Source organism: Mus pahari, chromosome 20 (genome assembly GCF_900095145.1).
Source record: "Mus pahari chromosome 20, PAHARI_EIJ_v1.1, whole genome shotgun sequence".
NCBI lineage: Eukaryota > Metazoa > Chordata > Mammalia > Rodentia > Muridae > Mus > Mus pahari.
This window is the reverse complement of record NC_034609.1, coordinates 16,643,501-16,653,196: the sequence shown is the minus strand read 5'-3', so window position 1 is coordinate 16,653,196 and position 9,696 is coordinate 16,643,501. Positions and strand designations below refer to the sequence as shown.

Genomic DNA, 9,696 nt, shown 5'->3' with positions numbered 1-9,696 from the left:
CAAGAGCGCTTAGGAAGACAGTGCTGTGCCACCTCTGCCCACCCAGTAGCTAGGATACATCCGGAATAGAGTTCATGCTCAAAGCTCCAAAGCCGACTCAGGCTTCACAGTCACCTGGGAGTCCCAGGGGCTTCTTCCTCCATCAGCACCAGCCCTGCCCCAGCCTTGAGCATACTGCCTGCAGGGGGCGATGGCGGACAGCTAGAACCTGCTCTCCTCCTCCAGAACCCCCCCCCCGGGGGTTCCATGCCCATTTCTGAATCTGGGGTCCAGGACCGCCCACAGGAAACCTCCTGAGTTCAAGAGAAGCAAAATATCCAAAGCTGGCGGGGGGNGGGGGGGCGGAGAATCACGTAGGCACTGGAGCCCAGAGGCTGGATCCCAGCTGAGTTGAGCGCCGCCGCCAGGCTCCGGTGTGTACGCCAGCTCTGAGCCCTTGTTTGATGAGCAGCGGCCAATAAATTCATTAATCATCATTTTATGCCTCATCAAACCCCCTCCAGGCCCCTCCATGGGAGTTACACAAATTAGCCCCTGAAAAGAGAGTAATTTCAGTTTAGCGAGGTAAATGCTCCGCGCACACAGCTTTCATGACAAGCCCATCCATCAGCTCGTTGGGACCCAGCATGGCAACGACATCGGTGCTGCCCAGTCCAGCCCCTCGAAGAAGTCCAGCTCTCCAGTCCAGCCCAGTTTCAGGGAACTGGATCTATTAGGAGAGTGTCTCTACCCAAGGGCTCCCCTCTCCTCTCCTTTACATTCATTATCTTTACAGCTGTTTCAACAAGGACCATATATAATCTGAACAGAAGAGAAACTTTTTCCAGGAAATCGGAACCCCAAATTTAGAAGCAATCTTGAGGCACATGAGGATTCGCTGGTTCTAAAGGTCTAAACTGTTGTCTCAAGGAGAAAAGGCGCCATTCCTTCAGAATAGTTGTCCGGTCTCCGAGTCACAGAGAAATTATTATGTGGTGTCGTGTCAAGTGTGTACAATATGAGGGGAGAGGAAGAGTTAACCCAGGGATTCCAGATGATTCTGAAAGAAACCTCAGGCTCCAAAAGAAGGCCCTGTGGGGAACAGAAAAGGGGGTTCTTCCGTTTTGAGGACCATTCCTCCTGACTCTAAAGGCCAGAGAGGCAATCTGCTTTCCACCCACCCGCATCCACAGCCCAGCATCTTTCTCTCGGAACCCCTCCACCTGAGGTGGAAGAGGTGTCTGGGGTGGGGGAATTTTCTACCTAATGCGCTTAGCTAGGGGGTTGGGTGAGAAAGCAAGCAAAGGGGGACAAGCCGAGGTGGAGAACGATGCGGACCCGAATTTGCAAGAGAGACAGCAGCCCCGGGCCTTCTCATCTTCCCGGGCCAAGCCGCACAGAGGGTCCCAGGGGAACCCCACCAGGCTTGGAGGGCGACGAGGTGGCGCAGGCCGTTGTGTACACCAGGGCTGCGAAGAGTTGCAGGGCTGAGCGCCGCGCCTTTCCTTCATTAGCTTCCCCTCCACGAGGCGCTGCATGCCTCAGAAAAGAAGTTAGCAAACGGGGAGCCGTTTATCTCTTTTATCTTGGGGCCTGATCCAATTAAATAAGTGCACATTTACATTTGCATCCATCAGGCGGGAGCGCTGAGAGCCTGGGGTTTGCTCGGAGCAAATAAAAGCAGATTTCACTGGGAAAGTGACGTCTGGGCGCGCTGGGCTCGTTCCGGCGTAAGAAAGCAGCGCTGCCGGGGCGAGCGGCATTAGGGAAGCCAGGGTTGGGGGCTGCAGCCCAAGAGAGGCGGAAGATTCTGGGCAGCCCTGTGGGGCAGGCCGGGTGGAGTTGTAGACCTGCCCCCAGGGTTGTTCTCTTGTGAGGCCACAATCCCGGTCTGCCCACTATCCATGGCCCAGGTTTGTATTTAGAGCGAAAACGAAAAGGAGAGAGGGTCTAACCTTGTCACAGAGGTAGACATTCAGGGTGGGCCTAGGGACCGTGCCAAAGCTTTGGCTAGTGAAAAGGGCGGACGCCAAGGTCCCCTTCGGGTCAGCTGTCCGCCTTCGATGGCTCAGAGACAAGAGACACTCTGAGCCAGTCCGAGGGCAGGCACGCCCTGCTCTCCTCCTACCAGTTCACCCCATGGCCCTTCTGCGCCTTACTGTGCTAGCTTGCTGTGAGCTCTGTAAGGTTTGCCACTCCAATCCCATTAAAGTTACTGTTGAGAGTTCCAAGTAAAGCCAAAGGAAATAAATACGCGTTCCCGTATTTTGTAATGTCCACGCACGGGCCAAACCGGTGTTCCTGGTCTGGTAGGCTCCTCCCGAATGACAAACCACAAATTAAACAAGACGTTGTGAGATTCCAGGCGAGCGATCACACAAAGAAGCAGAAGTGGGGTACACCTGAAATGAAGCGGACCACTTGCGTGAAGTCCACCATCTACAGACTACTTATACACCCCCCCCCCTGAAGACTTCTTGAGTGTCCACACTTCTCAGCTGTCTGCTGCCTGACTTTTATAAACAGCGAATAAGCTAGGAGTTAAAGCTGATTTAGTCAAGGCCTGCTACCCAATTTCCAAGTGCTAACTAGGTCGTGGAGTCCAGGGCCTAGGCAATTTGGCTAGCGGAAGCAGCCTGGGGTCACCCAGCTGAAATGCGGAGCCATGACAGGGTGGTGAATGAAGGCCTGGCCGGCTTTGGCTCGGCTCCTTCTCCCTGCGAACCCCGTGGCTCCGGGGACCAGTAGGCGGCGCCCTTCCTAACCTGCAGGCCCCGGGGTTCCTCTTGAAAGTTCAATTCTGTTCCTTTCACTTTGGGTGCTTTGAAGGGACCTGCTCCTAGCTTTCTCCAGGTAACCTGCTACTTGTAGGGGACAGGTGAGCTGGAAGACCTGGTTTGGACCCCAGCTACACGCAGGACCATCCAATCTTTTGGGTCCCAAGATTTTGGATAGTAAGAGGCAATACTCCGAAGTGCTCCGAAGGTGTTTACAGAGTAAAAGTACAGCGTAAAAGTCCTTGCAGGGGCTCTTCACCCGAGCCAGGAAACCGCTTTTTCTAGGTCCTAGTACCCGACATCTGGGGGCAGGAGCCCCCTTGCCGCCTCTCAAGGCCCTGGCTTACCTCGAGATACCGCCGGGCTATTTCTCCTTTGACTACTAAATCCCTTAAACTGATTTGACCAGCGCAAAGGGTTCAGGGTTGGAACCCAGCCTAAGGAGACTGACTGTAGAGACCCCTAAGGAGAAGTTCCAGGACCTGCTGGGATTCAGCTTCTTTTAGTCCTTAAGTGCCAAACTAGGGCTCCTGAGGGGGAGGTCTCCCTCGAAACTGGCCTAGGCGGGCACAGGTGGTTGACACCAGCACAAGTCAGCTTCGAGGTAGTTTAGAGATATTTTAGGTACTGTGGCTCTTTCGTTCCCAGCTTTTGAACAAACCCCGACCCCAGCACTGACAAGACACCTTGGTATTCAGGCATCGAAGATGCATCGCCTCCTGGACTGGAGTTAAAATGGAGGTTCGGGGACATGGGACACAACTACTTATGGGATTAAACGTAGGTGTTGTTTTCTACATGACCCAAGCTCGGACCTGTTCAGCAGTCTACCTCCAAATTCGAAAATCTCTAGAAACCAGAAAAACCACTGACCACCGAAACCTAGTTCTGCAAGAAAGAAAACCTCGGACTTCTGTGGGAGTGAGCGCAGTAGTTAAAGTACGCAAAGAAAACCACAGACTTCAGCCGCCAAGCTCAGGAGAGATGCACGCAGGGGACAGAGACTCAGGGCAACAGCTGCCCAGGCCCTGTGCTTGCGTTGCCTAGCCCTGAGCCTGCAGCCCTTGGATGCGGAGAAAGGGCGCGCGCTCTGCGGCGGGCGCGGCGCCCGTTCCCAGGCAGCCCGGCGGGCATGCGGCTGTAGCCCCAGCCCTTGTCCGCGGACCCGGGATGCCCCGCCACGTCATTTACATATTCCCAGGAACACAGGAGGCCTGTAATTTTCTTTTTAAAAATCGTTGGGCAGAGTTTGGGACCAGTGCTTCCAAAAACCCCGCCGCGTTGATGTGGTCTCTAAACTTTCCCTTAAGAAAAACGGACTGCCTATTCTTCTGACTTTTCAGAAAAGAAGATGACTCCTGGGGCTGCATAGACACGGGGGTAGGGAGAGCCAATTGTGAACTAGGCTGGGAGAGGGGGCGTGAAGGGGAAGGGGGCAGGGCAAGTCATCTCTGGAATGCAATTGTTTAAAAAAAATCATTTATAATTAAAGGGACAAAATAAAATACGATCGTTTCATGTATGTTTAATCGTTCACACTACCAGCTTTAGAACCATTTCCCTGTGAGAATTTTCTAAGTTAAACTCAGATTAAAAAAAAAAAACCCAGTTCCTAAACCCTCTGAATAACAGAGCTTTCAAACTTGTTTCAATTCGAATAAACAAAATGAGTCCTGTTGCGGGTTAGAAAAAAAAGGCACTAAGATAAGCAACAAGAGCGGTGTAAGTTTGGGGTGTGCTTTAAAACCCGAGTAGGGCAAAAGTAAGGAAGAGAAATGCAAATATGTACATTATGCTTTAGCCTAATTATGCTGCCGTTGTGTGTGCAAACAGTTCTGTCCCTACAGTCAGTCAAATTAATTCCTCTCGCTGAGGTATTTTTTTTTTCTGTACCGCACCTCCCCCCATTACCACAGAAAATTTCCCATGAAGTAAAAGGGTTGGCGACTCCATATCTCAGGTGCAAAATGGAGACACAAGCAGGGTAACTAAGCCTGAACCCAGGGGTTGGTGGGTGGTGGCGCTGGGTACTGTCCCTTGGTCATTTAGTACCGAGATGAATCTACGTTTGCGCCGAGCTGAAATAAGCGGACTAAAACGAGAAAGAAAAAAAGAAGAAGAAGAAGAAGAAGAAAAAGAATAAACCCTCAAAAACACTTTTGTAGCAATCGGAGCTGGGAAAAGTGCTAAAGCGACGACAAGCCTCATCAAGTCCACAATGGCCTCTTTATCTACGCAAATGGCCTGGAGCTTTTGAAGCCACTTATCCAAAACGGGGCCCATGGGGGGAGGGGCCTCCGCCTCCCTTTGGGGACTCCATTCACTGCCCCTAGTGACTATGATGCTCCCTCCACCTCCCACCCCCCTTCTGCCCACTCTCAGATCTCCGTCTCTGCAAACTACAGGCTGGAAATTCAGGACAAGTGTGACACCTACCTGTGAAAGGGGGGAACCGTCGCGTTGCGGGTTTGCGGTCCCTGCTGGGAGGCTGCCCCTCCATCCACAAGGCCGTAGGCCACCCTCACGGTCGCGGATGGAACAGTCACTGATTTAATCAAATCCAAAGAAGAGATCAATGCCCAATTTTGAAGGGGTAGAGGAGATGCTGACTTGGGGAAGCCTTCCCACTTGGCATCCCCTAACGCTCCTTGCCCGCATTAGCTAACAGCACCTTTGAAATAGTAATAAGGGCTAAATCCGGCATAAAATCGAACTCATTAGCAAAGTTCACCAGCTGATTGCTTTGCATAAAACACGACACTGATTGGAAGTAATTAGGTTAAGCGATGGCTCTCGGGTGGTGCGCGACTCTGCCTTGGTTTGTCATCTTTTTCTCCCTTCTGGAACACACTTGGGTCTCTTCTCGCTCCTCCAGGGTCCAATCTCCCCCTCAAGCACACGGCAAGGATGATCCAAATCCTGGGTCCCAGACTGGGCCGCTCGCTCCCCCAGGGTTTGTGGCTTAATTACCGTCCCCCTCCCCCGCCCGACACTCTGTCTGTGGCTGCATCTTTCACTCCCACTTTGAAAAAAGTTACAGTTGCACCTTTTGACCAAGGCAATTGACAATTTATTGAGGCTTCTGAGAAGTAATGAGTGGCTCTAGTTATGTTAAAATCTCCTTTAATTAAATATTTTGCATTTTACAAAGACCACTGCAGTTTCTCTTACTTTTTTTTTAAATCTAAGTGTATAACCTCCTTCCTTTCTGTAATAATATTTTAGCTCATACCCAGAAAAAATCAATAGGTGTAAAAAATTAAATTAAACTTGTATTTTTAAACTATGAAACAGTTTTGGGGGAACACAAATGTATATATTTATATTACAAAAACATTAAATGCCTGTACAGGTGTCTTGATTTCATAATTTACTTCAAAGATACTGAATTATCAATTTAAATACAAAAATGCTACATTAAATATACAGAATAAGATTTAATACAAATCCTCTTAAGTTTTCTTTTTCTTTTCAGTTGGCTAAAACAATTTTTTCGAGTGTGGAGATGTATACATTTTTATGCCATCCATCTCCATAAACTATAAACTTCTGAATAAGAGGGGTAGTTTTTTTTTTTCTTTCTCTCTCTTGGTGATGGAAAAATAACTGCCAAGGCCATGGTTTTAATAAATTAGGAAAGTCCGGGGATACCGCACCAGAGTTAAATGTCGGACATACCTTTCTTCAATTCATAGGGGGAGTCTTTGCACAGGTCTAGCTGAGACTGGCTCCGCAACATTTTCGGGTCTTTAGCCAAAACGTCCGCACGATTCAACACCGTCTGGTTTAATCCATTGAAATGAGAGCCAGGACCCGCTGTAGGGCCTGGCCCTGGCCCTGGGTGGCCGTGAAGATGTCCGAAGGAGCCATAGTTCGTGTAGCCCGGATAGAAGGGCGCCGTGTAATAGAGAGGCCGGGACAGCACCGTCCCGCCCGGAAAGGGACACTGCGCGGAAGGTGAGCGTGCGGGCGCCGGGGCAGGAGACGCGCGGCTGCCTCCAAGCGTTTGCCCGCCCATGGGCCCTGGGCACGGTGGGCATGGAGAGCCCTCGCTCCCTCCGCCCCCGTCCTTGACCTTGTCCGAGGATGTGGCGATCTCTGCCAGAGACCACAGTTTGGGTTTGGCTAGCACGGCCGGAGGCGGTGGCGGAGGTGGCGGTGGCGAGTGGATGACCGAGGATCCTCCCGAGCCGGGGGGCAGCTCTCCGGCTGATGGGTGCGGCCCGGGAGCCGGCACACTCGCGGGGTAGTGAGGACCCGCGTCCTCCGCCAGACGAGCGGTTGCGGGCCCAGCCGGGGAGGGCTCGCCCGCGCGCGGGGGCCTGGGCAGCTCATCGTGGCGGCCTTCGGAGGGCGACTCCTTAAAATCTGAGTCGCTGAGACTGCCTTCCGTCTCCTTGCCGGCCGGGCTGAGCGGCCCTTGCAGCCGTTCGCAGCCCGCAGCCGCCTTCTGCTCTGCTCCTCCTGTGGGCGAAACCCAGGCTGTCAGAGGCGTGGAGGCCATGCGGCCGGGCCCGGGTTCCTGCCAGCAGAGGCAGGGACCCGTGCGCGCCCCCTCCAGGCCCCCTTTGCCTTTCGAGTCCCGCTCAACACACCCTTTCCCACATCCACCAACCTGCTTCGGGGCCCTCGAGGTCGCCCTTGTCCTCGGGCTTCTGTGGCTCGTCCTCGTCGTTCTTCTCCAGATCAATGTTCTCCTCCTCCTCCTCGTCCTCGCTGCGGTTCCGTGGCGTCCACGTCATCTTGTTCTCTTTCTTGAGGCGCCGGCGCGCGTTGGCGAACCAGGTGGACACCTGGGTGAGGGTCATCTTGGTGATGATGGCCAGCATGATCTTCTCGCCCTTGGTGGGGTACGGGTTCTTGCGGTGCTCGTTGAGCCAGGCCTTGAGAGTGGCTGTAGCGTCCCGAGTGGCGTTCTTCCGGTATGCGGGGTCCCCATAAGGATAGGAGCCCAGAGGTGCAGCGTAAGGGTGATATCCCAAGGAACCCGCCATACCGGGAGTGTGGTCGTAGGGAGAGCCCTGTGAGGGACAGGCAGAGGTTAGATAAGTGAGGGTGTGGACTACATAGCCACCCCAAAGACTGAAACCCACTTTCCTTCTATCCCTGGTTCAAGCGTGCCAGCGCGGCCCGCACTCCAGCTTCCCCCGAGGCAGACAGAGCTGGCTGGTTTAAACACAAGAGTGACCACTTTCCCCCTCCTCAGAAGGCAGCAGGGCCTTCCAATTTCTGAACCTGGCCTTTTGGGACCCCTGAGCCTGTTCAGGGCTTAGCACACCACCTTGGAGGCCACCGTCTGCTGGGGGACCTCGATGCCCAGGTCTCAGATCTGGCCTCTGTGGAAGGGCCCACGGTTCTCTTAGAGGCCTGAGCAGCCTCAGCGGCAACTCTGAGCTCTGCTCCAGAGCGGTGGCATGTTGGGCGCAAGGGGTACAATAAGGGAAGGAAAGGCTCTTTCTTTAATCTTCAAAGAAACGCGATAGACAAGCTGAGCCTTAGCTTGCACACCGACGGTCTAAAACTGATATCCCTAGCCGAAGCCGTTGCGCTTTTCCAGAAAGCACACCCCGCCGTAAAAACCCGGATACACCGCACCTCGCTGGCCGTTTCAGAAATTTAATACTTCCAAATCGGATTGTGAAGATAGGATTACGGATTTGCAACATTTGGGGGGATTAATTAAAGGCGAGGCCAAACACATTTACATAGATTTAGCACGCTACTACTGTTCGGAATTCGGGTCTGCTTCTTTTGAACTACTTTTCCAACATGGCAAAACCAAAATAAAGAGGAAGAAGAAGAAATTTGCGGGTTGTCCCAGAGCTTTCCAATCAATCCCCCCTCCCCGCGCCCCAAAGCCTTCCCTTCAGCTTGGCGATCCCAGCAAGACGCGGCTTTCGCCAGAGTCACTCCGGAGCCCGCGGCTCAAGTGAAGCCGAACAAGACAACTGCTCAAGTTTGCAAGGGCCGCGAAGCTTGGCGGGTGAGGTGGCGCCTAGGCCCGTGTCCACCGCAGCCGGGCTCTGCAGGCCTGGCCCCGGCTGCCCGCTCGCTCGCCCACCCGCCTCGGACCCAGCTCACACTCACCACGTACGAGAAGGCAGCGGCGGCCGCAGCCGCGGGGTCGGCGCCGTACTGGAGGTGCGAGTTGTAGCCCGGCGAGGGAGCCGTGAAAGCAGTGGAGCCAGCGTAGGGCGAGAACGCGGAGCCCGAAGAAGAGCGGCCGAGCTCATCCGTGCGGGGCCCCGAAATGACGCTGGTGCTGTATGCGGGGCACGAGTAGAGCGCCAGCGAGGCGGACGGCTGGTACAAGTAGCCCTGCGGGTAGGACATGGCCACACACGGGCATGGGGCGCGCCGCGCCGCGGCGGCCAACGAGCCGGGCGGCGCCCTGCGAGGGCGAGCGAGCGGGCACCTGGCCTCTGGCTGCCCCGGGCCGCAGCTCTTCGAGCCCCGGCTCCCGGGCTCCGGCCCGCGGCGCCTCCTGGTTGGCTTCCCGCGCGCCTCCGGCTGCGACCGCCGCGCCCGCTCCTCTGCGCGCCCCGCTTGCCCGGGCTAGGCTTTCTCTCCCCCCACCCCCCCCTCCCTCGCTCTTTGCACCGGGGGGCTCTGCTTTTGGCTTTGCAAAGGTCCTGCCAAGATGCTAAGTTGGAAATTGAGGATTCTGACGCCTTGTGCGCGCGCGAAGCTCCTCCTTCCCGGGGTGTAGTCGGTGGGGGGACTGGCAGGAGCCTCTGGCCGGCGGCAGCCAACCCGGCCGCCAGGCGCGTCTCGCCCTCTCCCTGTTCCTCCCCGGCTCCTCTCCCGCTCACTGGCGCTCCCCTCGCCCCTCCCTAGCGCCCGCCTCTCCTCCGCCACCCCCCTCTCCTCCTCTGCCCGGCCTCCCCCTCCTCCCTCCCCGACTCTTCCTCTCCTCTCTTTCTCAGACTCTCGAGCGCCG

The 9,696-nt window shown here is 54.9% G+C and overlaps 1 protein-coding gene across 1 annotated transcript; it reads right to left on the bottom strand.

Moving 5' to 3' along the window:
- Nucleotides 1–5,862: 5,862 nt before the first annotated feature.
- Nucleotides 5,863–9,526, bottom strand: Irx5 (iroquois homeobox 5). Its single transcript, XM_021220216.2, has 3 exons — nt 8,844–9,526; nt 7,372–7,777; nt 5,863–7,220 (listed from the first exon to the last, which is right to left on the bottom strand). The coding sequence occupies exons 1-3, from the start codon at nt 9,087–9,089 to the stop codon at nt 6,418–6,420; spliced, it is 1,455 nt and encodes a 484-aa protein (XP_021075875.1). The 5' UTR covers nt 9,090–9,526; the 3' UTR covers nt 5,863–6,417.
- Between the last annotated feature and the right edge of the window lie 170 nt (nt 9,527–9,696).